Here is a 26,673-nt window from a genome sequence, read left to right as displayed (position 1 = left end):
CCTTCTGTAATCTTAGCCCACATGGGACAGCTGAGTTTTCCCCGGGCTCCAGTGTTTGACAGAGCTGTTCTGCTCTCTCCTTGCCCCAATACTGGGAAGAAGACAGAGGGTTAATTCTTCCTCTGACACAAAAAGAAGTTGAAGTGGATGATGGCAGACCCAGTATGCAATGGAGAGAAGATGGTAGGGAAGTAAATACCACCTGCTGTCAGAAGGCCTAACTGAAGATAAATTTCTCCTAAGATGCTGCAATAACCACCCAAAAAGCAGAGGAAGGGCAGTATTTAAGCTGGCTGTGCAACACAGACTCTGGTGAAAAGAATCTCTTCCTTCCAGTGGCAGTTTGAGACACTAATACTCACAGCAAAAAAGGAGAGAATTTCTGGCCTCCGTCTGGACATCTCATCAATGTCTGTCAGCACCTCCAGGATGTCTGATGGAAGACACAGATTGAAAGGGGTGACTGAAATTCACTGATCCAGCAAAGGATCTTTTTCCCTACAAATCCAATCTCCCAAGCAGTCAAGTTTTCCCACCTGCACACAGAGCTAGAGTAATAAAGGCATTCTTCAAAAAGGAAGAGAGCAGATGGGTCACGTGTTAGATCAGCACACCCCAACCTGCCCAGGCAGAGGCCACCAGCACTATCATGCCTCAGACAGGAGAAGGAGTGGAGTGGGGTGTGAGGTTTTGATGCCAGAACACCTCCTTCTGTAACTGAAAGATCTTCACAGAAAGCCTCTTTTAAAAACAGTGTCCAGGCAGGATTTCTTCCCCCTGTTTCTAGTGTGGCAGTAAAACTGTCACCCCAATACCACAACTTTGGTCTGAACACTGGACACCTGTGATTTCAGAAGACCTTCGGAGAAGAAGCATCTTGTTCCCATATGCCAGATCAACACAATTTTCTTCCACAAAGGACATTTGGGGATTTCTAAAAAAATCCTGCTCCTCATCAGTTTAGGATTTTTATATCATTAAAAAAATGGCACTCCTATCAGCACTCCAGACCTGGCTCAACATGAACAGCAGCACTCCTTGAATTACTCATACTATCTCCCAGAGCACTTACAAGATCTTTGAAGAGCCCCAAAGCAGAGGCAGTTGCAGCACTGCTGAGCTAAGTGGTAATAGCATCATAGGAAGCCTCTGTCACAGAATCACAGAAAGTTATGGACAAGTTAATCCAAAACAAAGCTACATCCTAACTGCTGGAGACTTCCAAACACAAGACTGAAACAGGAAACTAGCCTGTAGCTGACAGATAAGTAATAGGGTTGGCATCTGTCTGCATTTGTCCTGTGTCTTTGTACAGCTCTGCAGGTCCTCACTTACCCTCAACCGTTTGGCCTCTAGAGAGTCTCTTCATATATGGGGCCATTTCAGCTGGCGTGAGAGGAGTGAAGAGAGACACGCTGACAAGGGGGAGAGAGCCAGCTGCTGCTTCATCTGGTGGGGAGAGCGAGCGAGACAACAGGTCACTCCTGACCTGTCTATGTAGTTTTAACAGGTCCGGTATTCCCTGCCAGTATAGCGGTGTATCATGAGCCAGCCAACAATACTGCAATACAATTCCTGGCTCTCAAATGTCTCTAGCCTCACTGCATCTTCTGGTACTCCTCAGCTGATGCAAAGAGAAGGAAACTTCTTGAGCTATTTTAGTACTGAAAAATTTTCCCATGCAAGTTGTAAAGAAAACAGTGGAGAAGTGGATGTACCCCTAGGGTCTCCTGACAGGTCAATCCTTAAGTGTGGCTGAGGAACGCAAAATCCACAACAATGAAACTCGCTGGTGCTAAGAGCTGTTCTTCTGCTCCAGTAGTGATATCACTGACAGGAAAACAAGTTAACCCATCCCAGATATTGGTTCCAAACTGCTGTGTATTCAACTGCCATTCACCACCCTAAGTACCCTTTCGCTGGGCTGTTATGAGAAGAACAAGCACAGCATGCAGCCCATAAAAGCATCTGTGCTCCAAAATGTACTGCAGGTTCACCAGCTGGGATAACTCTTCCCCCCACTCAGACTCACCATCCTTCTCTTCATCAGAGCCCCTGTCCAGGATGCCACTCTTACTAGGCAGACTCAGCCCAGCCAGGAGGGACTTCAGCATTGCTAGGTCACTGTTGTCTGATGACAGGTCACTGGGGGAAGAGATGGCATATTTAGCTTTCGACAGCAGTAAGATCATGAGGACAAGTAAGAGCACATATACGTACACTAAAATGAATAGTTTCTCAGAACCAGAAACAAGATTTTTCCATTCATCATAACTGGAACTCAAATGCATTTTTCCCCATATCTGCCGGTGGGACCCTGCAGCCATCGCTCAGGGAAAAGACTCTCCTGCTGGCCCTCTGGAAATGACTGCAGGGCACTACAATGCCTCAATAGGGTGTTTAGGCCATTAAGTGAGTTGAAATCATCATCTGACTTCCTTAGGCTCAGTTTTCACTTATAAAAAGGGATATGCTGCTCATCTCAATAGAGACTTAAGGGAGCTAAGGGTGAAAAAGTGCCATATTAATAGCTATTTTGTCACATCCTCTTGCTGTCTTCTGTCTGACTGTGCAAGCTCTCCATGAGCCAAGCATGGGCTAACTGGAGTAAGGAAGCTTACTGGAGTGGATCCGAGTGCTTCTGCAAGAAGGAGACAGCTGCCTGGGCATTGCATGTGATGTACTTGTGGATAAACTGGACAAACTTGCTGATGAAGGCAGCCAGGTGCCGTGAGGATTTTCTGTAGTTCTGAGAAAGGATCAAGAAGATGAGAGTTAAAAAAAAAAAAAAAAAAAAAAGCAGTGATGTACTGCCCCATCCTGCACCTCTGGGGATGAGGGAGTAGCTTCTTGATCTCCTGCCTCCTCTTTCAAGCTCTCCAAGGTACTTGATACACTTTTTTGTTCTTAGGTATATGAAGGTTTTCCCTTCAAATGGAAGAGAGCTGGGCTGGCCCTGCGTTATGAGCTTCTCCATCTAGTGGCTGGCAGCCCGCGCATGGAGGGGGAACAAGGACTTTCTTACCAGCAGCAGACGGATGAAGGACAGGAGACAGTCCCATAGTGCCGCCTGGTGCTCGTTCTGGAAGACCTGCGGCTGGAGCAGCTCCAGGATCCCCAGGACATGGAGGAAGAAGGTCAAGTGGTTCTGCTGCCTGAACTCCTGGAAATTGAGGTGAACACGGCCGTGCAGCAGTGCTGCAATCATTGGCAAGTGCCTGAAACGCCAAACAAAAGAAAATCCAGATCTAGCCTCTTCCTAGAAAGTTACCTGTTGTTACACCTCAGTTCCTGGAAGGAAGCGTCCCTTATCCTCTCCCAGGATTCTGGATTTGATCCCTGTATCCAAAGAATCAGCAAGCCCCATTTCCCACCTATATTCTGTTCTCTAGTCTCCAACTCCAAGAGGACTGTTTCCAGACAGACACGGAGCCAAAAGAGGTGCTGCCTCATTAAAAGAGATATGACTTTGCTGCCCTTTGTCTTGACTTTTGCACACGAATGCAGTTTCTGTCACAGCCATCATGATTGCTGCAAGTTCGGTCCCCTTCTAGGACAAGAGTGGATGCTTTTCAATGAACGCTAGCCACGCAGAGAGAGAGGGGAGAGTGGTACCTGAGAAGCAGGATGGGATGGGCCACAGCGAGCTTCCTGCAGGCCATATTGGCATCCCACACACGGCTTTCTGATGACTTGGAGTCACTGGTGTCTGCGAGGAGGTTAATGAATCTGTGAACCAGGGCATCGAGCTAGAAGAAACGTAATGAGTAAACAGTTAAGAAGTTTAAAGCACAATCAAGCCCCTGCCTCTTCAGCAGCGTTTCCTAATTCCTTTCCAACTACAGTGGGGGTTAACAGAAATTATTTTCATGTAGAATCTGCGAGCAGATGCAACATTCCAGCTGGCACATGATCTGAAGTCCACAGTCCCTACAGACATCAAAGCAGGAGCAGACAGACACCTGCCCACTTGTGCTTTACGGAAGCCTTTGGCACACAGAAGCTTGTGGAGCTTATACTATTTTATAGAAGGACACTGCAAAATAAACCACACCTGAACTCTCTGCTCCTGAGAAGGGGCAACAGAAGAGCAAGGTAAAGAAAACAAGTGACCCAGGAAGCTTTTGCCAGTCCTCTCCTTTTAGACTGGGCATCAAGGTAGCATCCACTCTGGGTGCACAACTAGAAAGGGGCTTTCCTATGCCTCTAACTTTACCTTGCAAGTGCTGCTGTCTCTGGCTCCTTCACTGGTGAGAAGCATCTCGGGCATAGGCACAAGGAGCTCAGGTAGTTGCAGGTATATCTGAAGCAGAAGGTCCTGGCAGCACTTTCCCACAGAGCTGAAGGAAAGACAGAGAGGTCAGCCACTGGTTACTACGTTAGTTCAACCAGCAAACATCCCAGACCCATCAGATTAGTAACAGCCTTCCTGCATATGGCAAACAGACCATGTAAAAGAGCAGCCACTGCTAATATGAATCAGTGTTTTGTCAGTCTTTGCTTCTTTTGAAGTACTCAAATCATTCAGAGTCTACAGGGATGCATCATTAGGCCATTTAGAGTTAGAAAACTGCAGTTACAAAGGGGCACAGGACAAGAAAGCTCTGTTTACATCTCCAGTGAAGAGTTCCTGTACATGGTACTCATGGTCATCCCCATCCCAGCTGGAAGAGTAGTCAGAAACACAACTATTCAGACTAGACAGCCTGTTTTCTACACACCTGCCCTCCACAGATCCTTGGCATAGTCTGTACTGGGAGGCAGTACAATGCAATGGCAACTGAGATTACTCAGTATCTTTTCTAACACCCCCATAAGCGAGGTTAGGATTATGTCAGTTTGTTTCACTGCCACAAATACACCATCTTCCTGTTCTTCCCACAGTGCTAGCATAGCTGTTAGGAAACAATCTAGTCTCCATTCAGCTTTGAGAGCAATCATAATGGTCAGAAGCAGGATGCGTTATGAGCAGTGATTCAAGGGATGAGTAGACAAGAAATCCCATGTTAGGAACTGGTAATTAAAAATAACCATTGACTTTAAAAACCCAAACCAAAACAAAAAAAAAACCCAAACCCCAAAACCATGACAAAAAACATGGCAAGCATTTTGTTCTGAAGTCCTAAAAGCAAAAGGACCTTGAAATGTAACTTTAAAAGTCACCTTCCTGGTCCAAGTACCACTTAAAATGACAAGTAACTACAATTAGAGTAGACAGTGCTCCCCATTTGCAACCCCACCTGCTTCCCCACTGCTGGATGCAGCTGGTCAGATACTCAGTTACTTTTTTGATGCTCTCAAGGTCCCCATGAGAACAACTGAGCAACAAAGGCAGTCGAGACTGGATGAGTGTGCAGGAGGCCTCTTCTGTGTTCTGGTATCTGGTTTCTGCTTCAGCCAGGATCAGCTCCACCATGCTGATCAATTCTGATGCCTTTAGGTGGAGCACAAATTCCTCACGGCGTTTCTGTAATGCAAGAGAACACCCAAAATGAATCCAAACTGAATCCCTAGATCCTTAGTTCCTTCTAGTCACACTTTCCCCAACTGGAATAGAACATCTCTTAGGACTAGACTTAAGAATGGCCCCATATCTAGGGCTCTGAAAGCATGCATCACAGCCCCAGATGAAATCTCTTTACCCCTTTTCTACTTCTGAACTCATTTACTTTCAACTCAGCATGTGTGATGTGACAGAAACCGTAATTCAGTCACCAAACCAAAGAAATTCCTCTGTGGAGAAGAGATGCAACCCCCTTTTCTTGGTGAAATGGGAATTATCCCACACTGGGTTTTAGCTTGCTCACCACTGTAGCCTTGTGCCTAGATGTTTAACAGATATTGTGGCAACTGGTGCAGCAGCTACAGAGGAAATGCCAAGCAAGCAAACTTATGTGTGTTCATATCAGCTTTTTGGACTCAAAATTGCCACTGTAATATGTAACATAGCAGAGCAGCTAAGTAACCAGCTGAGGTACAGGCAGCAAACTTGGCATGCTGCACCTGTATCACTCCAGCCACCTCTTGGGCCATGGAAAAATCAGGCATTGTGAAAGCATTGCCTCACTCCATCCAGAGAGGAATCCTGGAAGAACTGAACCACTACCTGAGGAGTTCTTTGGTCCCTTCCCTGCCAGATCCGAGGGATGTGAATACAAGCCCACAAGAAATCCAAGGATGCAGTTGGGTCAAACCTGCCAGAAGACAAAAGAAGACAGATTTGTAATTAGAGTCAACGCAGCCCTCGGGCAGCACACAAACACATGGTAGTGTCTCTAAACATCATGAGTACTGTGAAGAAAGAAACATCTGCAACTGTAAAAATAGGATCCATTAAGTCCTGAGAAGGGGTTTGGTTCTGTTCCCAGATTATGACTAAATATTTGTTGCAATAAGCACAGCACAGGGTACGGAGCTGAACAAATGGCATTCAGCAAGAGTGTGGCAGCTACACGGAGTCTTGCACCACAAGGCCAGAAGCTGGTCATCAGCACAAACAATTGGTACAATCAGACCAGTGACCCTGCTGTCCCAGTGTACGGAACATCCTATCCTGGCTGTTATCCTGGATTGCAGAAATTAATAAAATTGTTAGTGAGCAAGAGATCAATAATAAAATAATAAACAAACTGAAATGCTGACAGCTTTAGAAGTATTGCTGGTTTAGTCATGTCCTGAATTACTACTATTAGGTGTTAGCATTTCCTGGTCCATAAGCATACAAGTTTAAGCAAGGTACTGCTACAGTGGCACTTCAGTATTTGAGAGCAATGTGTAGAAGCTGAGAGCTAGGGCTGCTCCAGAGATCAGAACTGGGAGCCTGATGCCAGGAAGGGGGTTAGAGAAAGACTGGTAAAGGAGTTTAGTACAACCAAAAGATCCAGCAGAGCCTGCCAAGGTACAGAGACTGCCATCAGTCTGCTATCCAAGCCATCTTTCAAACCCCATGTTCATAAAGATTATCAACAAGGGCAATGCTAGATCGATTACTCAGTGATTAGCACTTCCTGTTTAGAACACAGCCAAATCTTTATGTACTGCTTCCATCAAACAGCAGGTAATATTTATATCAAGGTACACAAATCAGCATGACTAAAATCAGCATCCTTCTTATAAAGCTTATTTTTGGCTGGGTTACATCTCCTGGCAGACGCACTGTGGAACGTGGCAGCTCTTGTTCTCAGCTTCTGTTTGTTCTCTCTCAGACGCAATGACTTGCCCAACTCAAAACTCCTTGTTAGGCCCAAAAAACAAGACTCACCTTTGCTCCCGGTTTCTGGAAAGCAGAAGCCTGATGCATTGGTGCAGGGTAGTCCAGCTGGACTGGTGAGTGAGAAGAGCCAAGAGATACGGGTGGAAGGAGGGCACCTGGGACCCTGCCTGAAAGGACCAAACAAGGAAGGATGTAATAAACAGATCCTTGCTGCGAGGTGGATGTAGGAGATACTATGTATATTACAGAAGGATGAGGAGGCAGGCAAGCAGACAACACAGAAGACAACACGTGGATTTAGGATTTGAACTGCAGTACTTTCTAACAGAACACAGCATCAGCCATGAAATTCAGTTTTAGTCTTAGCTTCAGCATAGCACTTCTGGGCAAGCTATTTATCTGTCTGCAACAATACCACAGCTGGCTGGGCTGTTATGGGACTATGTTGTGTCTGTTATGCACTTCAAAGTCCTGAAAAGAACACAGCTGAAAAATACCAAGATAAGATGAAACATAAGCCTTGCACCGAGAAGGTTGCACCAGAATCCCCCTCCTAGTCAGCCTGTACTGCTTTGGAACTGGTGTAGCAACATGTGGCAAAACACAGAACTACCCCTTGCCCTGTTTCCAGGTGCAGGTCAGTAGCCCAGAAAGGCGGTTTCAGCACAGTAGTCCCTCTACTCAACAACTCTTACTTTGTTCCAGGAGAACAGTAGCTTCTGCTGGAGATCAGGGCAGCTGCTGATCACCTCTGGGTCCAGCATCTCCAGCCAGTCATTAAGAAGACCGGAGGAGGGCCCTAGCCAAGCTGCTTCAGTACTGAGGAGAAAACAAAGCCAGTATGAGTGGTGATGTCATGAACCCAGACCTATCAGTGATTTCCCATCATTGCCTAGGCTCACCTGCAACTGTCCAGCTCCTTCTTCACTGGTGTTTCTTCTTTGTCCTGGAGCAATAAGGAGCTCACCACAGCAATTGGTTTCATGGCAGGAAACCTGGCAGTGGTCTCAACAGTAGCTGAGAAGAGGACAGTCAGGAGTTCCTCCAAGTATGGAGAGTGAGTTTCAATCAGACCTTGAAGGACTAGCAGAGGGAGAAAAGATGTCACTCATTAACTTCAGGATGTGGTGAAAGCTATGGAACCTTGTAAGAGTATCATGAAGGCAATCGGTCCAGCATTCCCGAGAGCCTGGCTCAGTAAGGAAGAGGGAAGCCATTTTTATCTGGGATAGTAGGCTTCCATTTCTGATTTTGTTAGTGGAAACCAACAGTTTGCCGAGAGACTGCCGAGAGACATCCCAGCCCCAGATCACAGTTTATAAACCCACATACCAGTGCAGGGGAAGGAGTTGATACAAGATAGGACCAAGTTTAGATCAGTTCACATTTTCTGATCCAGGCAGAAGGCAGCTTCCCACAGCCTGCACACTAGGCACTCCCTTGCTGGGCTGGCAGTTCAACCTGCTGCTGCAACAGGGAAGGAGAGCAGGAGGACAGCCATACCTTTGCTGATGAGCTCCGGCTCCACATTACACTTCTCTCCTGATTTCAGGGTCGCAATGATGGCACGTACCGTGGAGCTGATCAAGTCAGGGTCACGACGGAAAGTCAGAGCTTCTGTGAGGTGCAAGAAGCCACCTCGAACTGCAAAGAAATCACAGCATTGGCATCACAGGGCCAGGCCAGCCCCCACATCAGGCTTCCCTTCTACAGAAGGGAACCACCCAATGTGGTTCCAGGGTACAACTACTCAAACATACAAACACACTATAATCTACTGCAATTTTACTCCCACCAAAACCCTTGACAGTTCTTCTGCATGTTACAGGGACATGTGGCTAAGAGAAAACTCTGTAACCACAAATCCACTTCCATGCCTAAGCTTTTGGTTATAGACTCCTCCTCCCAACGGGTGGCGATGATAAATAGCTCTACAAGTCATGATGTGACCTTGTTCCAGAGGCATTCTTGCACGCCTATCTTTCAGGACTACAGCTAGCACAGAATTCCTGGCCCATGCAATTGGAAGTTTTCCCTGAAAGATCTGCTGTGCTTGGTGGGATGCTACCAGGTGTCTACTGCAAACTCCCAGAGCTAAATCACTTGTCTGCATCCTCATGGAGTTTATATAGCACAGTACAAAACCTCTTCGCTACTCCTAAGTGCACCTCTCTAAAAGGCAGCCCATCCCACTTTCTGCTCTGGGTGCAGTTTTGTTTCTGTTCCTTTCTTGTCCCACTCTTGAGTCCCATAAGCTGCACAATGCCAGTACCATCACTGATCCTGTGCCTTGAGGAGTACTGCACAGCAAAGGCCTTCAGCTGAGCACGCAGAGGACCATCTTCCACTGCAGGGTTCTCCAACCACTGCAGCATCTGCATGAGGACTTTGAAGAAGAGCGAGGAGAAGGCAGTGTCTTGTGGCATGCAGCGCTGGGGAGAACAGCAAAAGAGACTTGCTTATACACACTTCAAGCATACAACAAAGATATCAGGAAAGATGCAGACTGTGACACATGCTGCCAGGAATACACAGAGCACACTTATTCTGTTGGACTGGAGCTCACTCAAATCAAGGCATCAGCTTCTAGTGTACAAATGCAAGGCAGAAGACTCAGTCACACACACACACATATTACCTCTCCCAGCATAAATAGGGGTAACTTCATGCCTTCTTTCATCACGATGAAAGGAATGAAATATTTCATTGAATAACTTGCAGCCTGCTCTGAAGATTTCTTTAAGGAATTAGACACTTCAGCTTTCAAGTTGTCTGCAAATGCCCTGGCTTGCAAGACATGTCCATGCTACAAAACAGCAGACTAGAGATCCCAAACCCAGCAGAGACCCACAGCTGCAAACCCACAGTGCTGCACAGTTACCAGACTAGGTAGGGCACACCTAACCCTGCATGTAAGCCCCAGTTCTCAGCAGTGGTAGGCTAGTGTGGCCAGCCTGCATCCAGATGCCTATGTCCAGGCAACTTGAGTCCCTCTGTGTCATGCTCCCTAGGCTTCCTTTCCAGCATTACACGGGTAGCGGGTCTGCACACAGCAGAGCAGATGCATTGCAGACTTTCTGTTTCCTCCTCACCTCTCTTTGTTAAATGCTACAAAGATTCTCATCTTACACCGCTCACCTGATACTGGTACAACTGGCGCATCAGTGGGCAGGAGATGAAGTGGTTACGATGCATTGCCATCACCAATGCGCCGCTGTGCGGCGAGTTCATCAGTGCAGCTACTGCCTGGAGAAGTCGTGCTGTGATCCCGGTCACCTGTGTGTTCCCTTGGCGGATGCGAGCCAGTTCCTGCCCCAGGGCCTGCTGTAACGCCAGGGCAAGCGGGCGCAGGTTTGAATTCTGCCATCGTGGGTCTGGATTTAGTGGGAAAAGCTGGTAGGATACAGAAGGAAATACGTTTATGAGAGCAAATGGAAGGACTTGCTATACAATAAACATCCTGAGGCAGAGGACTGATTTACCTTGTACAATCATACTGACTGTGGGCTAACTGGAACCTTCTGATACAGCTTTTTCAATATTTTAGTGCCTGGTACAGGAACAGGTGCAGCATCTATGCGACCCCAACGTGACTATCAATACTGACACCGTGGGGGAACCACCATATTACCAAAATACAGGCAACTAACTTGGCCAATTAATTCCCTGTAGGCTCTTTCTGGAGTCAGTGGAGAGAAGCAGGCTCTGCAAGCAGACAAGCCAGAGTACAAATGCTGTTTACACACAGCTTTGCCACCAAGGCCCTGCGAGCATTTCACAAATCCTCCGCCCGCTGCTGAGAGGAAAGGCACTATACACAGAACAAACAAGGTGCAGAGACAGTAACATGCTAGTAGGCACTGACAATATTAGGCATGATAAAAAGCCACATCATGTTCAAACTACAAGAAAAAAAAAATCCTTCCAGTATCAATTCCACAAGGCTGTAATGGCACTGCCTCATTGCCTGCAAACACTGCAGGAGGAAGGGGGTCAGAAGATGGAAGTGTAAGAGAAACAGGTTTCATAAAGCTTCTGCAGGGAAGTAGCTAATCAGCTAGAGATTATACCAGTACCTGCAGAAAGATGCCTGCTAGATCATCTTCTGGGCCCAGAACCCGGACCTGGCTTAAGGCCCGGATTCGGCTCTGGCCTTGAGAGTTCTCAGGACTAGATTTTGACCTTGCAGTCTCAGCGCTGTCTGCAAGATGCATAAAAGAAAAAAAAAAAAAAATGCTGTTATGGTAGCTAGCATCTGGAGTCCCACCCTGGATCACCTTCAACTTTACAGTCTCTAACTACCAAGGAATTCAGTAGCTTTTCTCTCAAGGACAAGCAAAACCTATTTTTCCATACCACTCAGAACAACTCATTGTAGTAAACTCCAAGAATACTGGAATTTCCCCCTTCACCAGGAGCAAAAAACTCTAGCAAGGACTGGTGTCTAACTGTAGTTTTCTGATATATTGCAACACAACCCCTTTTGAAGACAGCTCTTCCTGTCCCTCTCAACAGCAATGGAGGAAGGAAGTCTGGGCTTTGATCTCTGGAAGTTTAGGCTATCCCAGGCAGTACCTCGGCGGGCTGGTAAGGATGCAGTGAGCAGGGAGTGGAAAGTCTGGCCTCCTGTCGCTCCTCTCTCATGTTGAACCTCCACGAGGTGAGCCATGTAGTCTGAAGAAGAAGATACAAACACATCATCATCTTGCCTTCTCTATTAAATCAGGACAGAATTGGTTGCTGTTTGTACAGCACCCACAGTGAAGGGAATTTGCTGTTCCTGTGGACTTTGTAAACATGATGCTTTTAAGCCTTGTTTTTTTTTACAAGTTAGCCTCCAAATTATTTTTTAGACTGTACAATCCAATCCAGAAAATCAGCCAAGGGCCATCCAAACAAACCCTAGGGAGGTGTCTACAGTGACAACAGGCTGCCAAAGCAGCCTGTGCACAGAGTTTACTGAACTAGTTTGGATTGTTCCAAGGAAGTCACAGGAGATACTTGTGAAAACTGTTCAAGAAAAAGTAAAATGTGTAGTCAGCCTCATATGAAGCTCTTACTCTTGTCCATGATGTTCTGCTCTAGCGTCTGTGGGTCATGAGATACTGCCTGATCCAGGTACTGCAGAAGTTTGCTCATGCTGGAAACTGGGATTCCAAAGGACTGAACAAAGAGAAGCAGCTGCTGTGGCTCGAGGTCCTGCAGGGCTGAAATACACAAACACTGAGTCCTCAGAACTCTGAATTGCTCAGAGAGCATCATCGTTATTACCTGATCTTTGTGCTTTTGGCTGGACCAAGTGACATGTTAATGACAGGGCTGCAGAGAGCCCAAAGCCAGAGGTCTGACAGCTGTCTACTATGTTTTCTTTGCTCTGCAAATCATTGCCTTCTTATTGCATCTTCCAGTTAATTCACTCACTGGCTAATTTGATCTTCTGTTTAATTTGATCAAAACCTCAGGAACCCAATCATTCGTATTAAAAAATAACTTCCACCCTATCTGTTGATGGCTGCAGGCAGGAATTATTGAATAATTCAATCACTGGCTACAGAGAGCTGTCATTTAATTAGTAAGAAAGGGACGAAAGCGCTGAATACCAAGAAGAAAAGAGCACTGACAAGCCATGCAAGGACAAAAGTAACTACAGGTGTAGCTTACATCCTTCAGACACTGCTCTCCACATTGCAAGCACACCATGTCCTATGGAAGCAGTGCTGTGCCTGTTGTCTGGTGACTGTGTAGCTTAATTCAATCTGAATTGTTCTAACAAAGATGGGATCCAATTCAAAGTCCCCCAATTCCTTTAAAATACACAGAAAGTGCAACAGTCATACAGATTTCTCCCCCTTACTTCTAAAGTAATAGTCTTTGCCTATAAAAGCCAGCAAGATTCAGCACTTGGATCAGAGTAGGAGGAACTGCCTTCCACAGTGGCAGGAGCTCTACCAAAGGCACTGACCTCCTCTTCAGTCTCAGCTTTCACCAGGTTCTGCTCTTAATGCTGTGGGGATTAACCTGTGAGGTCTGATGATTAGTAAGGTTGTATCCGTTCTCAAACCCTTGGTACATGAACTACACATCATGGCTAAGCAGGGGTCATGCTGGGACATCCCATAACGTTCCCTGGCCAGAACCAGCTCATACTCTGTACATCTGTTTGACAGCCCTAAGGGACGTAGCAAAGAATCGACTGTATGTTTACATTGCAACTGTCACAAAATCCAGAGACACGCTGCTTTCTAAATCCAAGCTCCCTGCTCAGCTGCAGCATCTGCAGTGACTGATGGCCCCACCCAAAGGCATCCAGGTAGGATGGCTGGGCACACAGAGGACTTGAGCAGGGAAGCCTCTCCCTTTCCATTCAGCAGGGCCGGAAACACCAACAAACATCGCACAGGCTCACCTGCATCCACAAGGCGCGGGACCTCAGAGCGGATCATACGCAGCTTTAGCCAGTCGGGGAGCAGCAGAGCCTCCTCTGAGGTGTCAACCAGAAAAGCAGTAGGAAGGGGCTTTTTCTCCGGGAACCATATATCCAGTAAGGTATAAAAATCACCGTCCCCTGCTTAAAAGTGGATACAAAATTATCTCCGACGTTCATAGGCACTTAGAATGCTCTACCCTTCTCTATACAAATCAATACACCAGAACATTTTCTTGTACAAAGGTCAGAAACAACTTGAGAATAAACATTATCAAGTGGAAATGTGAACTACATATCTGAGTGCCCAGTTCTCACTACAATAAGTCTCTGAGTCCTTCTTGTTTAGCAGGGAGTGACACACCATCATTTTAATATTTCCTGCTGTCTGCCTAAGGCAAAAAAAATAAGCCTGCAAATCCTTCACTCTGTGCAGCAACATTTTGATAGATCTTACAGCTACAAACAAATATTGCAAGGGCCAAGTCAGTGAGTAGAAAGATTAACACCAGCCTGACCTGTTAGGAAATGGCAGACAGAGGAAAGGCTCTCTGTACTGTCCATGACCCCTTGAATAAATCTGAGCACACTTCACTAACCTTGAGGTGGCCCTAGCGTCAGGAGAATAACCATGGCATGAACCACAAGGATGTGCATAGTGGCTGTTTCCCCACTAGTCCAACGAAGGAACACCTGATCCTGGGACTCTGACTGGAAAAAGGCAGAAAAAAACAGGATGAACAAAGGTAGGGAGAGAAAGGAGAATGAGGTCTGTGAGATGCAGATGAAAGGAGAACATGAGAATGGATAAATTTGGTCAGACCAAAGTTCCATCTAGCCCAACATCTCCAACAGTCGCCACAAAAGATATCCAAGGAAAAATTAAAAAAGCTTTTTATGTACACATACACTTGGCTCTGATATTATGCCAACCTCCAACTATTTTCAGATCAGAGAATTCTTGAACCAGACATGGTTTCTACATACTCAGTAACCCACAATGAGCTTCTCTTTTGTTAACTTGTCCAGTTTCTTCTACCTGCTTAAGAAGGGCAGGGAGGCACTCACCCAGCTGTACACCTCCTCGCCCTCCTTACTCTGGCGCATGCGCTTGATGTAGCGAGAAAAGATGGAGAGAAGAGCAACAAGCACTGCATCTGATTCAGCACAGTACGAGAGCTTGGAGAAGAGGTGAGACATGATGGTAGAGCGCTCCACTATGAGTCGGGCTACATCCTGCAAGGGGAAAAGACCCATGAGGTCTCTACTGAACAACACAGCCAGGCCCTCCTGCTTCATTGCATCACATACTCCAGTTTCCATCATCAGCCCAGTTAACACCACTCTGGAGACCAACACATAGAGTCAAGAGTTGAACCATCACAACAGGGAAAACACCAGTGCTTTGCATGCATCTTGTGATACCTTACAGTGTCCCCAGTTGTAGCTGCATTCTGATGCATCCCATTACAAAGTGAGCATTTACCTAGTAAAAATCTGCATTTCTCTGAAGAAACAGATCTACTGACTCCTATTGACTCCTATCATTTAACATTCTCCACATATCTAAACAGATCTATGTAGGCAGAAAGAACACATGAGCCTCTAGATCCGTGCATCTATCTCCAAAAGACTGTCACAAAGGATGTAGTTCAATGGACTTAAAAGCAATTAAAAGCAGCACCCAGAGGTAGAACAAGGCAGGGGGCAAGCATAAAAGTCCAACATTAAAAAAAAAAAAAACAAAACCCAAACAAAAAAACAAAAAAACAACAAAATCGCCAAAACCTTTAGAAAAAAAACTATCAGAAATCCAGAAGGCCAATTTTGCTTATAGGAGAGTATGTATTCCACCACTAAGGTTCCTGACTTGCCATTCTCTCCCCAGATATATGTGACTGCAGGTTTAGTACCTGCTTACTTGTGAAACACTACCAGGTGGTGGGATCTCCTTCAAATCACTATCCACTCTTGCATCCCCCATAGCACATGAGATGGGCTGCTGGACTGGTGGTTATTGCTCCGATATCATTTCATGATATGAAACTGAAGACACAGGTTGCCTTCCAACACATACGCAGAAACACAAACACACAGTTATCAGATTCACATGCTCCCAAGAACCTCATCTCCTGAGAGAACCACTCTCCTGAGACACGCCAGGGCTCCCCCGTGCAATCCCTCTGCCCTAGCAACCCGGCCTCTCACCAGAGCGAGGTCATTGTGCTGTCCCTGCTCCTCCACTGGGGCATGCTGGGAGAGGTACACCAGGTAAGCACTGATGGTCTGGGGATCTGTCTCCATGTGGATGGCCTAGAATGAGAATTCCTCTCGTTAGAAATGAGGTATTTGATGAAAACAAGCACCAGCATAAGAAAAACTCTTCTGCAAGCATATAAATATGTTGATAATGCACCCACACGCAGTTTGCTCAGATTCGTTTTAGCATGAGTAGGACAAAGAATAAGCTGGTCACTTATCCCTTCCAGCTACTAACACCTACCTGTTGCAAGGCAAGAGCTGTTGTTGCTCTAACACTGTCAAACAGCGGCAGCCTCGGGAGGTCTCTCAGCAGCCACTGATATCCCTGCAGCAGTTCGGAATCGCCAGAGTCTTCTTCCATGGGGTGATCTTTCTCCTCTCCATCACGCAGTCCCCCTTCTGACAGCACCAAGGACAGGCCCTGCAGAAGTCACATGGACACAGCTGTTGCACTTGAAGCCACAGCTGGACCACTAGTTTCATACTAGTGAATATAATAGAAACAAACTTCAAACATCATGGAACGATCCAAATGCATCACACAACAGATTTCGTATCTCGTATAATGTGTTCACTTGACAGCTACCCTGCTTGAAGTTTCAGTCCTCTGTAAGCATAATCTTCTTGAGCTTTCTGCAATTCTGCTTGCCTTGACTATGCTCTAGAGCACCCGGCACTCACTTATTTACATTCCCCACAGACAACAGCTGCTGCCAATTACTCCATGTAGCACATGATCTGCTGAGTCTACACCTGAACTTCACAGGAAACATAGCAAAATCCAGCTCTATCTTAAGAAAAGTACTACTTGGCTGTTGAACAAAGAAGGCTTCTGAGCGGCAGGGAGTAGAAGTGCACTTGATGGGCTTTGGAGATTGAGACAAGTTACTGAAGGATGACATGAAACAATTTCACTGTGCTGGCTCTGGACTCACGAGAATCTAGGACTCTGCCCTCAGCTTCTGACAAATCCTAGTCAAGAAGATTTTCATTTTGCTCACCTTCATGGCTAAGACCCGTGAGGCCACCTGGGAGGAACTCAGGCGTCGTAGGAAATAGTCAAGCACCTCACAGGTTGTCTGTTCATCTGCTTTGGGACCCAACAGCAAGTCTTGCAACCGTCCAAGCAACTGCCTTTGTTTCTGTTGTCTCTGTGGAGCAAGAAATTTGCCTTTCCAATGAAATCAAATCTGGGATGCACAGAAAGTAGGTAACAGAACTGATCTCCAGGACGCTACTAACCTGGCGTTTCTTGGCACGCTGCTCCTTACTCTCACCCTCCTCTTCTTCCTCACCTGAGGTCGACTCATCAGCAGCATCATGAAGCAGGAACTCACAAAGGCACTGCACAGGTAGGACATCCAAGGAGCCCTCGCTGGACTGAACCAGATCTGCCAGCCATGGCATTGACTGTGATGAGGCCTAGGAAGCAGGAGAATAACAATGCAAGATCAGCAGAACATAGATGCAGAACACTCCTGAGCAGCAAACCACCTTCCCGTGCATCTTACTTAGCTTCCTTTTGCCCCTCACTCTGCTCAAGTTTCAGAGATGAGGAATCAGATCCCAACACTGCCAAGACATCGAGGGAGCCCACCTGTCTTTGAATGATGTTGAGAAGAAAGTCAGGATGACGACTGCGACACAGGAGGTGGCCCAAGCGAAGCGACTGGTTCAGGCTTTTCACCTGCTCCAGGACATGTGGTGGAGGTCTGCGTGGGGGGCCCCTGCCAGAGAAACGAGTTGTTATCCACAGGCAGACATATTTTCATTCTGGTGTTGATGAGGATCAGTCAGTTCAGTAGTGCATGAAGGCCACATGCAGGTGGCAACAGAAAGACAAGAACCAAATGCGACACATATCCCACAGGCTACTAAGTCTCAGGTCTCTTCTTGCCCACATCAACCACCCTATGAGCAGTAGGGTTTCCTGACTAGCATCAACTGGGATTTCATTATGGCACCAGACCACAGAAGGCTACTTACTGAGGGTCCAGACTTGTCAGCTGGGACAGCAAGAGGCTACTGCTCTCTGTAATTGTTTGTTTTGTGGATGCAGCAGCCAGATGACCCTCAAATGCAAGAATCTCCTGTTTTTCTCTCTGGGAAATTTGAAGTTCACGATTAATCATCTCTGTGCGCGTCTCCTCGTCCGTCAAGGTACATTGAGGATAGGAATAATTACTGAGAAAACAAGTTAAAAAAGAAAATAGTTATCTTGACCTATTCAAAACTCATGAACCACAGTCAGAAAGTCCCCAGGACCTCAGCTCCATCAGGCAACACCGAAAAAGCAAGGCAGCTTCCCAGTGGGGCCAGGGAGACTGAGATCTTTCATGCAAGGCACATCACAGTCATCCCTCCCTTTTTCTCAGCTTTATTCTCTTGCTTATAATATTTCTGTTGGGGGCAGGCACCTTTCCCACTCAAACTGCAGTGTTGCTGCCAGCCAGCTTATTCTACACCAGTCCCACTGGAAACGAAGGAGCCAGGCACAAACTTCACTCAGAAATACGTGTTTTCAGTGGCCTATTTGATTTATGTAGGGATTTAAGCATACTAACTTGGTCATGACCATTTCCATGAGCATCTTTAGAGAGGGGTACTCCTCCCATGCAGCCAGACCTGCAGCAAAGAAGGGCAATCAGGGATACAGGACAAAAAGTGAGGGTCTTTATATATCTTCTAACACACTCCAAGGTGGGGAGACACACAACAAACTCACTTTGGAACAACTCATCACACTTAAAGCACAGACAACGTGATTCCAGCCACATGCTGGTCCAAACCCCCACACTGTGTTTTTCTACACTTGGGGAATACACAGTTAGTTAACTACGGTTCTCTCACCAACCCAGCACATGCCTTGAACACAGGCAACCAGACTTCAGCAGACAGCACCTTGGCCAATTTTTGCAGCAGAACTAGTATGGCGAGAAATGTCCACACTCACCAATGTTTTCAGGATTGAATGCAGCCACTACAAGCAGGAGAGGCCAGGCTTTCCAGTAGAGGGTAGAAATAGCTAGATTTGGAGGCTGGTATCTGGAAAAGCCATCAAGAGATACAAGTGGTTGGATTTGGTTACTTAAGCCCATCTCAAGACTGCTCTTCTCCTTAATCATGCACTGTTTAGATTCAGCCACATCAGTTCAGTGGCTTTCAAAAACAAGAAGCCTCTCTCAGAAGGGACAGCAGGGTTCAGATGAAAATTTCTAGAGCAGAAAGGTCAGAGTGCTTGCAGAAGAAGTCCATTTCATGACTGCAGTCTTCCTTGCCCTGGAAAATTTCCCACCTGAACGTGACATTGAAAAGGTTTCCTTATGATTTTGTTAGTAGAAATTGTAATAGGGAAAAGCATCTTAAAATCTGCGAGCTAGTATTGTTAGTCACAAGGTGAAAATAAGCTAGATCACAAGACTGTCTATGTGATAAGCCTTACCCTGGGGGCAGCTGGATATTCTCTGGATGGTGATAAGTGCACAGATTTAAGACTGCATCGATCAGCTGGATTCTTTCTACCCTCAGGACCTCGACATCTGGAGAAAGAGAAGAAAAGACTAAGCAAGTTATTGACCTGTCTACCTGGCTGAAAGTCCTTCAAGAAAAGCGTCACAGTATAACAAAAATCTTACTTCAAGCAACTATGTTATTGTGCGTTTGTTCTTATGATATTACAGGAACAAAAAACCAACAACAGTTAAGAAGCAGCAACACTTAAAAAAGCTACAAGTCAATATATAGGGATATTGAGCTTTTCAGCTGCAATTTGGTTTAAGTTCTTCATAACGGCAGTTTTTTTCCCCAAATGCATCCAATGTGATACCTGTATCTTTTTCAGAACTCAAAGATGCTCCTTCAGGTAAGCAGTGAATCTGGTCAGAACTTCTGGGGCTCAGAGGAACTAAAACTTAATTTCAACTTCGTTGCAAGTTTTCAGACTCACTCTAACTTAACTCTGAGACTTCCAGTACTTGAAATGGAGCAGCATTTAAAATGCTATACTGAGAGGCTGGACACATTTTCACAGGATATTCAACAACAAAGTCTAGCTCATTCCACTTGCACTGACCAGATCTGGATTAGACTTTGCTATTAACCAGTCAGCACTAAGAGCACATAAGATGCTTTAGAATCAAACTCTAACAACCCCCTCAACTCTGACACAAACACATATAGCTCAACTGAACAGACATACCCTTCAAGGATGCAGGAATTCAGGACAAACGTTGAATGAATTCATAAAAGGGGTAAGAATTAAGGCTGGTTTTGTAACTGACATTCTGTAATAGTGTTTGAATAATGGAATTGCGAGGAGCATACAATACATGGGTTAATTACTTTAACTTCCAACGCTTTCATTTTCTGATGGCCTAAAACTTTATGTTCATTTTATGGTCTGTATAAAGGACTAAACTGAATTTAAAAATGCTAACTCAAAACTTTGGGTGGCTATTCACAGTCCCTTATCCTCAACACAACCAATAATTTCCCAAGGACTCCATGATAGAAAATTAGTAACAGGGAGAAATAGTAGGCAAAAATAAGAAGCTTCTCTAGTGCGAAAGTAACAGCAATATGTGTCTGGCTTTGAGCCAAATGCTGAGCCATCATGACTAAAACATGCTTTAAGCGATGCAAAGGTTCTTTGGTACATGGTAGGAACCACCTCAGCCCCGGGTGGCAATAAGAGGACATGTAGACACAAGTAACCACTTGCTGGCTGGAGCTTTGTGCAGTCTTACCATCTGCTTGCACAGCCGCAGCCCGCTTCACCAAGTGGTCAGCAAGCTCCATGGCATCTGCAGGGCCAAGAGGAAGGTCCCGTGACAAACCAATCACAAGGATCCGCATCAGTGTGTCTTCAAGGATAGGCACCTCGGAGCAGAGCCGAAGGAAGAAGCTGCGTGAGACATGAGACATCAATCATGCTTCTTTTGACAGCAGCACGAGGGCTGCTGAAACACTCCACAGACCCTAAAGCTCATGTGAGCAGAAGATAAATCACAGCTTAGTTTACAACCCCTCCCCTGGTCTCCAGCTCCAAATGCAACTACCTGAAACAAATTGTTTTATGGAATGTTGCTTGCGTTGCCTTGTACCTCTGCACTTCAGCCTGCTCGACTCTGAGCTCCCTAACATTACCCCAGTACAAACGAGTGCAGGGCTGCCCTTTGTACAATTACAGCATCAAGACACAGAACAGCTTGGCACAGGGAACAGGAATGAAGGAGGAAGACAAACAGATGGAGAATAGAGCAACATCCCTCAATTTTAAGGCTATGTAAGAGATGGAGAAAATCTAAGCACAGTTCCAAGCCTTTCGAACCCAGAGCTATATAAGGAACATGAGAAAACACCAATGCCTCTGCCTCCAGCTACAGCAGCTCCGTGCCTGTACCCAGCTATGGGTGGGGCGCACACTCACTTGCGGTCACTCTCGGGGGGCCAGTTGTCCCATTTGTAGTAGGTTTCTGGCTGTTCTGTGAAGAGCACCTTGTGGAGACTGTGGAGATGAAGAAGACAGTGAAGACCATCTGTGCGAGGCTCAAGAACACATTCACCAGCTCAGTCTCCCCAGACTCCTGCTAATGGTTCCCATCCTACACAGGAAGGAGCCCCCTCAGATAAGCTGGTCTAGCAAAAGTAACAACTCAAATCACAGCAGAGAGGACTATACTGTATGGGCACTGGGTGTTTACGCTTCCAGTGAATACATCTCAGATACTATTAATTCTGGCTTGACCTGCCTCAGTAATGCCTCAGTAATGCCTCAGTAATGACCCCAGGATACAGCCAGAAGCAGGCAGAGAAGACAGCACTATCTATGGAGCCCTCAACTGTACAGCCTGAAAAAGCACATCAGGCAAAAGAACATCAAGGGGTCCACAGGGATCATGCTTTGTCAGGTAACTGGAAATTCCCTACTGGGTGGACCCAAATAATACAAATGAGAAATATTTTCCATTATCATGTATTTCTGGTAAAATGATGCATCTGCAGGAATTCCTGAGAGGGAAACAGTCCCAGCCTGAATCCTGCTCAAACACTGTTTCTGCTCACCGTCTGATAAGGGGAGAGAGATCTAACCAAACCCTGGCATATGCATAGTTTTTCATAATGTCATGCACTGCTGGGAAAGCAACTGGTTATGCACAGCAGATTACCAGGCTGACTCTCTTACCAGTGCACATAGTCCTTTGGAGCCAGCTTGCTGATAGATGGAACGACCGTGTGAAGCCACCATACAGCATCTCGTTGGATAGCGGCAATTTGGTTCTGGAAAGAGCGCAGCACTTCCAGGTCTGAAAAACAGTAAGGTTACAAACTACACACTTATCAGAGCCCCATCAGGAGCCAAGCAGGAGAGGGTAGCTGTTTCAAGAGCAGATAGTAACCAGGGCTCCAAAGCATCAACAGTAAACTGGGGAGAGGTATATCGGACAGCCTTAAGCATCCCAGCACTGACAGCACATGTGCTTGGCTTTCTGATGCACACTGCAACAAAACCCCAAGATGTAGCATGGATGAATTAGCATTGTGAGACGACAACACCTGGGCAGTCACTTCAGTGCCACCCCAAAGGCCTGTCTTCTCAGCATTAGGTACTTGATAATCCTTGTGGCTGCCCCTCCAGGTGTAACCCAGTTCCTCAGTCCCCTCCATACACAGTCCCCTTTTCCCAGCCTCTCAACCACTGCTTCCATAGATATGAAAAGCACCCGTGTATTCACCCAGCCATGCAAATGCCACATCTGCCAGCTCTGTCAGCCTCAGGATGACAGCAAGCACTCCTGTCCCTCTATTCAGAATGGAGGCTTACACCCCTTCCTAATTCTTGCCGCAATGCTCCCCCAACCCCAGCACTGCCAGGAGATATCTACCAAGCTGCCCATCTTCAGAGGGAACCAAGGTTGCTCTGCTTACTCTTTTTCTCTCCTTTGTCCCAAGCAATTCCAGCCTCCTTCACCTGGGCTGTGATACCAAGCATCATGGAAACAGCTAGCAGATCAGTTATGTGGATGACAAACCGCTCCTTACAAAAAAAAAAAAGAAAAAAAAAAGTGAGTTGAATCAGCAATACCCAAAGCTGCCTTCTGGAAAAGCATTTCATCATGACAGTTGTAGATGTTTGGAAATGGGATATGGAGCACTGCTATGAAATGTGAGACAGAAATACTGACTCACTCAGATAACAAAGAGCAAAAGAAAGAATGGCCAGAAAAAGAGATATAGAAGTGCCCAGTACACCACTGGTACATTCAGCAGCACAAGGGTCAAAGAAAGCGGTACCTTGAATTCCATTTCTGCGTACTGGGCCTCCTTCCGTTCCTGCATAAGACCCAGACAGAAGGCCTGGAAGTTGATCTCATGTTTCGTCTGCTTTATGATCTCTCGCAGCAGAGCCCGTGAAGCCCGCAGGTAATCATCCTTAGTAGTCAAAAGATCCTGGAACACCATTGCTAGGTACTGAGGCCATACAGAAAGAGAAAAAAAAAACTTTCAGTGTATTGTAATATATCTGCATCCACAAAACAAAAAGACACAAGGAAACAATGCTGGTGGTATGCCTGTCCTTCAGACCCCCGGGGACCTATAACAACGTTTCTCTCATGAAACTTCATTGCCACAAGGTTGGTCACCTAGAACGTGGGAGTTAGAAAACGCCCATGCACATTTATTCCCAACAAGTGCAATAATATAATTTCAAAACAGTATGATACAGATCACACAGTTGTCTGTGGAAAGATTTCATTTGAGCCTCAATTCAACAAAATCTCTCGGGTGGAGTTCTAGGATCACCAGCCGTCACACAAGACACTACACCTACCTTCGGAGCTTGCTCTGAGCTATGCTGAAGCACAGTATACAGGATCTGCATGTTGTTGGGATTTCTTGCATTTGACAGTTCATTGAAAATCACAAACTTAATTGTGGTGCCCAGGTTATCCCTGTGTGCATTCAGCAGCTCTCTGCAAGGGAAGACCAGAGGTATCAGAGCTGAGGTTTCACTGCAGCTAGTTTTGATTTCTCTTTGAAATATTTAACACACAAAAGTGAAGAGGATGGAGCAGCACATATGTCTGGCAATATCAAAGGATTACTGAAAGACTTCCAGGCCAATGAAATTCATTTAAATGTTACACAGAACACCCCATGGTCCAAGCTGATATTTAAAAACACTGTGCAGAAATACTAAGACTGTCAAGGCCCTGGACGCATCTTCCAGAGGGCTTTCTCTTCCCATCACAGACACAGTCCCTCACTCACCTGACACACAGCATGTAGTGGTTGAGAAGGACTTTTGGCTTGAGACGAATTTTGATCAGGTTGGAGATTACTTCCATGTCCTCTGAGCTGTGGGTGTTGCAGTTCATACAGACTGACATCAGCAAGTCCTGAGCTGGCTTGGTCAACTGCAGAGGAAAAACAGAAGGGCTACAGCCACCTGCCATCACAGATCAGAAATGTAACTGGGACACAGCATGCGGCCCTCCTGGCTGGATTCCAGACCAGGTCCAGAAGAGTTGTGCTTCAACAGCTTCTGTCCTTACCTTTGGATTCTGCAGCCACATCTCCAGCCTCTGCACAGCCATCTGCCGCACCTCTTTGTAGCCACAGGTTGCTGTCAGCAGTCGAAGGAGGTTCCTGGAGACATTGTCCATTGGCTGGCGTCGGTTGAGTTGGTCCCGCAACATGTCTAGGACATATTCCTCCACACTCTCTGCAAGGTCATCATACCTGGGCCACACAAATGGCATTTTATTCACTTCCACACAAGCCAGCTTGGTCACACTTTGCTGTGTCCAGAGATCAGCATCCTTTCTTGTTCACGGCATGTGTTACAAACAACAACCAACCTACTTTTTTCTCCTAAAACCAGTTGTATCTGATGCTCAACATCCTCTGGCAAGTGCCACAGGATAGCTAGTGCAGAGAGGAAGCTCCCTGCTGCAGCACTGCAAGGGTAGGTGAGCACAGACAGATCTCCCACATGGCTACATCAGGAGAAGAGGCATCACTGTACCTGGGCATGAGCTGGCCCTCCTGCTCTGGGCTCATTTTCTCCTCTGCAATCAGCAGCTCACTCTGGCTGTCTTCCTCCTCTGTCATGGAAGGGTGTGGACTACTCCCTAGGAGAGACCAGCATGCAGCACGCTTCGTCAGACAGCTCTTCTTTCTAGAGATCACTCATTCACGCTCTTACGGGCTCAGCTTCTTTCAAGGATCCCCTTCAGCAACACTGAAGGAGGCCACAACTAGTCACCTCGTCACACTATCACATACAGGCACACTGTCCAAGCCCCTTTCACCGCCTGCCCTCAAACATCCCCTAGAAATGGAAGAGCCCCAAAGAGAGCAAAAGCAATGCCTGGAACTCAAAGTCTGGTCTATGCGACTCCATCCAGTAACAAACTATTCTCACCAGCCAATAAGCTCACCAGGCTCCATCCTCTCCCTATCCCCTTGTTCCCGCTTCCTAAACCTCTTCTTACCAGCGCTAAGGTCCCCTCCGCTACGTCCAACTTCCCCATGCAAGAGCATGCTCTTAGGAGGCATCTTTGTGTTAAAAGCTGTTTGGATGTTATCCACAAATGTCTTGCAGTGAGGGCTGTCCACCCAGATGCGTTCCCCAAGGGAGTCCTCAATGTAAACCTACAGGATAGAAAGCAGAAGAGAACACAAACCATGCTCAAGCCTTTTCTGTACTGGTTAATCTCAAGTATTTATCAGCTTCCCAAAGTTTCTATTTGTTTTCAAAATACAGCTGTTAAGTAGGAAAGTAGCATAACCATTGCATGGATGAAAAACGGAGACCAGATGACTGCAGGCAAGTCACATAAGAGCAAAAAACCAAACCATTGCACCCCAAGCTCTGCTGGGTACCAACCCTCTCAAGCAGCAGAGCTGCTTAAGCTTTAGCAAAGACTTTACAACAACTTCTACTGCCAAAATATAGAAGCTGGTATTTTAAAAGCTTAAACTTTTTAAATCAACCAGTTGTGTTAATCCCTATAGACAAACTAAAGAGTAAGAAGTCTCTGAAACAGTTATATCATACAGATTGTCAAAGGCATCCCAGAAAAGAGTAGAGATAAGGCAACAAAAGGCAAAGGAGACCACAGCATTTCATCAACCAGTGGAGATTTTCCTTTAAAAAAACAAGGGCTCTGGTTTTCTCCCTTGTCAATACAGTATAAGCCCAGTCTCCAATTTCTGCCTCCTCCGGCTGCATTCCCCACACTGGGCAACAGGCCACTGGATACCCCCTTCCCTTGCAACGGGAAAAAAAAAATCCTCTGCTTCTGTCCTGCCCCCAACACATCCAGCCTTCCCAACCCTGGCCAGTTTTACCCAGTCTGCCCACATTCTGGCAGAAGCCCCCTTGGTTCAACAACCTTGACAAAGATCTCTGGCCAGTTCTCATCCTCTTCATAAGCTGCCATGAGAAGGTTGCAGGCCAAGACAGACACAAGGCTATTCCCTTTGGCCTTGAAATTGATAGAGGCATCTCTTCGGAGCAGGCTGCACAGTGCCTGGAATATCATCCACAAAAAATAAATTAAAAAAAAAAAAATATCAAGGCAACTCACAGGAAGGTATACAGAAAAGCTTTAGAAAAAGAAATACAAATTGCAGCAGCTTGCCGCAGAGCTATGGTATTTACAAAGACATGCAGAACACACTTTGGCTTGAGAGCAACTGCAACTACACTTGCAATATGGCAGCAAAGATATGTCAGTAAGCCCAAAAGTCCCAACATGGCACAGCC

The 26,673-nt window shown here is 46.2% G+C and overlaps 1 protein-coding gene across 2 annotated transcripts in view; it reads right to left on the bottom strand.

Annotated features, from left to right (window-relative positions):
• INTS1 (integrator complex subunit 1) overlaps nt 1–26,673 on the bottom strand; it is a 35,471-nt gene that overhangs the window by 7,533 nt on the left and 1,265 nt on the right. Inside the window, exons 4-44 of one of the 2 annotated variants that reach the window (XM_075718198.1) lie at nt 26,300–26,437; nt 25,397–25,556; nt 24,928–25,033; nt 24,455–24,641; nt 24,171–24,316; nt 23,731–23,872; nt 23,193–23,369; nt 22,827–22,935; nt 22,084–22,204; nt 21,328–21,405; nt 20,645–20,802; nt 19,342–19,438; nt 18,853–18,944; nt 18,464–18,524; nt 17,886–18,083; nt 17,497–17,626; nt 17,142–17,321; nt 16,901–17,050; nt 16,141–16,320; nt 15,846–15,950; nt 14,706–14,873; nt 14,237–14,348; nt 13,620–13,781; nt 12,274–12,420; nt 11,789–11,887; nt 11,290–11,414; nt 10,352–10,606; nt 9,486–9,645; nt 8,717–8,857; nt 8,116–8,296; nt 7,903–8,032; nt 7,262–7,380; nt 6,107–6,194; nt 5,241–5,467; nt 4,217–4,340; nt 3,616–3,749; nt 3,026–3,218; nt 2,622–2,749; nt 2,033–2,145; nt 1,336–1,449; nt 363–433 (exon numbers count right to left, since the gene is read on the bottom strand). In XM_075718198.1, coding sequence (XP_075574313.1) covers nt 363–433; nt 1,336–1,449; nt 2,033–2,145; nt 2,622–2,749; nt 3,026–3,218; nt 3,616–3,749; nt 4,217–4,340; nt 5,241–5,467; nt 6,107–6,194; nt 7,262–7,380; nt 7,903–8,032; nt 8,116–8,296; nt 8,717–8,857; nt 9,486–9,645; nt 10,352–10,606; nt 11,290–11,414; nt 11,789–11,887; nt 12,274–12,420; nt 13,620–13,781; nt 14,237–14,348; nt 14,706–14,873; nt 15,846–15,950; nt 16,141–16,320; nt 16,901–17,050; nt 17,142–17,321; nt 17,497–17,626; nt 17,886–18,083; nt 18,464–18,524; nt 18,853–18,944; nt 19,342–19,438; nt 20,645–20,802; nt 21,328–21,405; nt 22,084–22,204; nt 22,827–22,935; nt 23,193–23,369; nt 23,731–23,872; nt 24,171–24,316; nt 24,455–24,641; nt 24,928–25,033; nt 25,397–25,556; nt 26,300–26,437 — 5,706 coding nt within the window. The remainder of the gene's footprint in view (nt 1–362; nt 434–1,335; nt 1,450–2,032; nt 2,146–2,621; nt 2,750–3,025; nt 3,219–3,615; nt 3,750–4,216; nt 4,341–5,240; nt 5,468–6,106; nt 6,195–7,261; nt 7,381–7,902; nt 8,033–8,115; nt 8,297–8,716; nt 8,858–9,485; nt 9,646–10,351; nt 10,607–11,289; nt 11,415–11,788; nt 11,888–12,273; nt 12,421–13,619; nt 13,782–14,236; nt 14,349–14,705; nt 14,874–15,845; nt 15,951–16,140; nt 16,321–16,900; nt 17,051–17,141; nt 17,322–17,496; nt 17,627–17,885; nt 18,084–18,463; nt 18,525–18,852; nt 18,945–19,341; nt 19,439–20,644; nt 20,803–21,327; nt 21,406–22,083; nt 22,205–22,826; nt 22,936–23,192; nt 23,370–23,730; nt 23,873–24,170; nt 24,317–24,454; nt 24,642–24,927; nt 25,034–25,396; nt 25,557–26,299; nt 26,438–26,673) is intronic. The other variant, XM_075718199.1, reaches the window with a different exon arrangement.

This window comes from Pelecanus crispus, chromosome 11 (genome assembly GCF_030463565.1).
Source record: "Pelecanus crispus isolate bPelCri1 chromosome 11, bPelCri1.pri, whole genome shotgun sequence".
Classification (NCBI taxonomy): Eukaryota; Metazoa; Chordata; class Aves; order Pelecaniformes; family Pelecanidae; genus Pelecanus; species Pelecanus crispus.
Note: the sequence above shows the minus strand (reverse complement) of the source record. Positions and strands in the feature narration are given on the sequence as shown.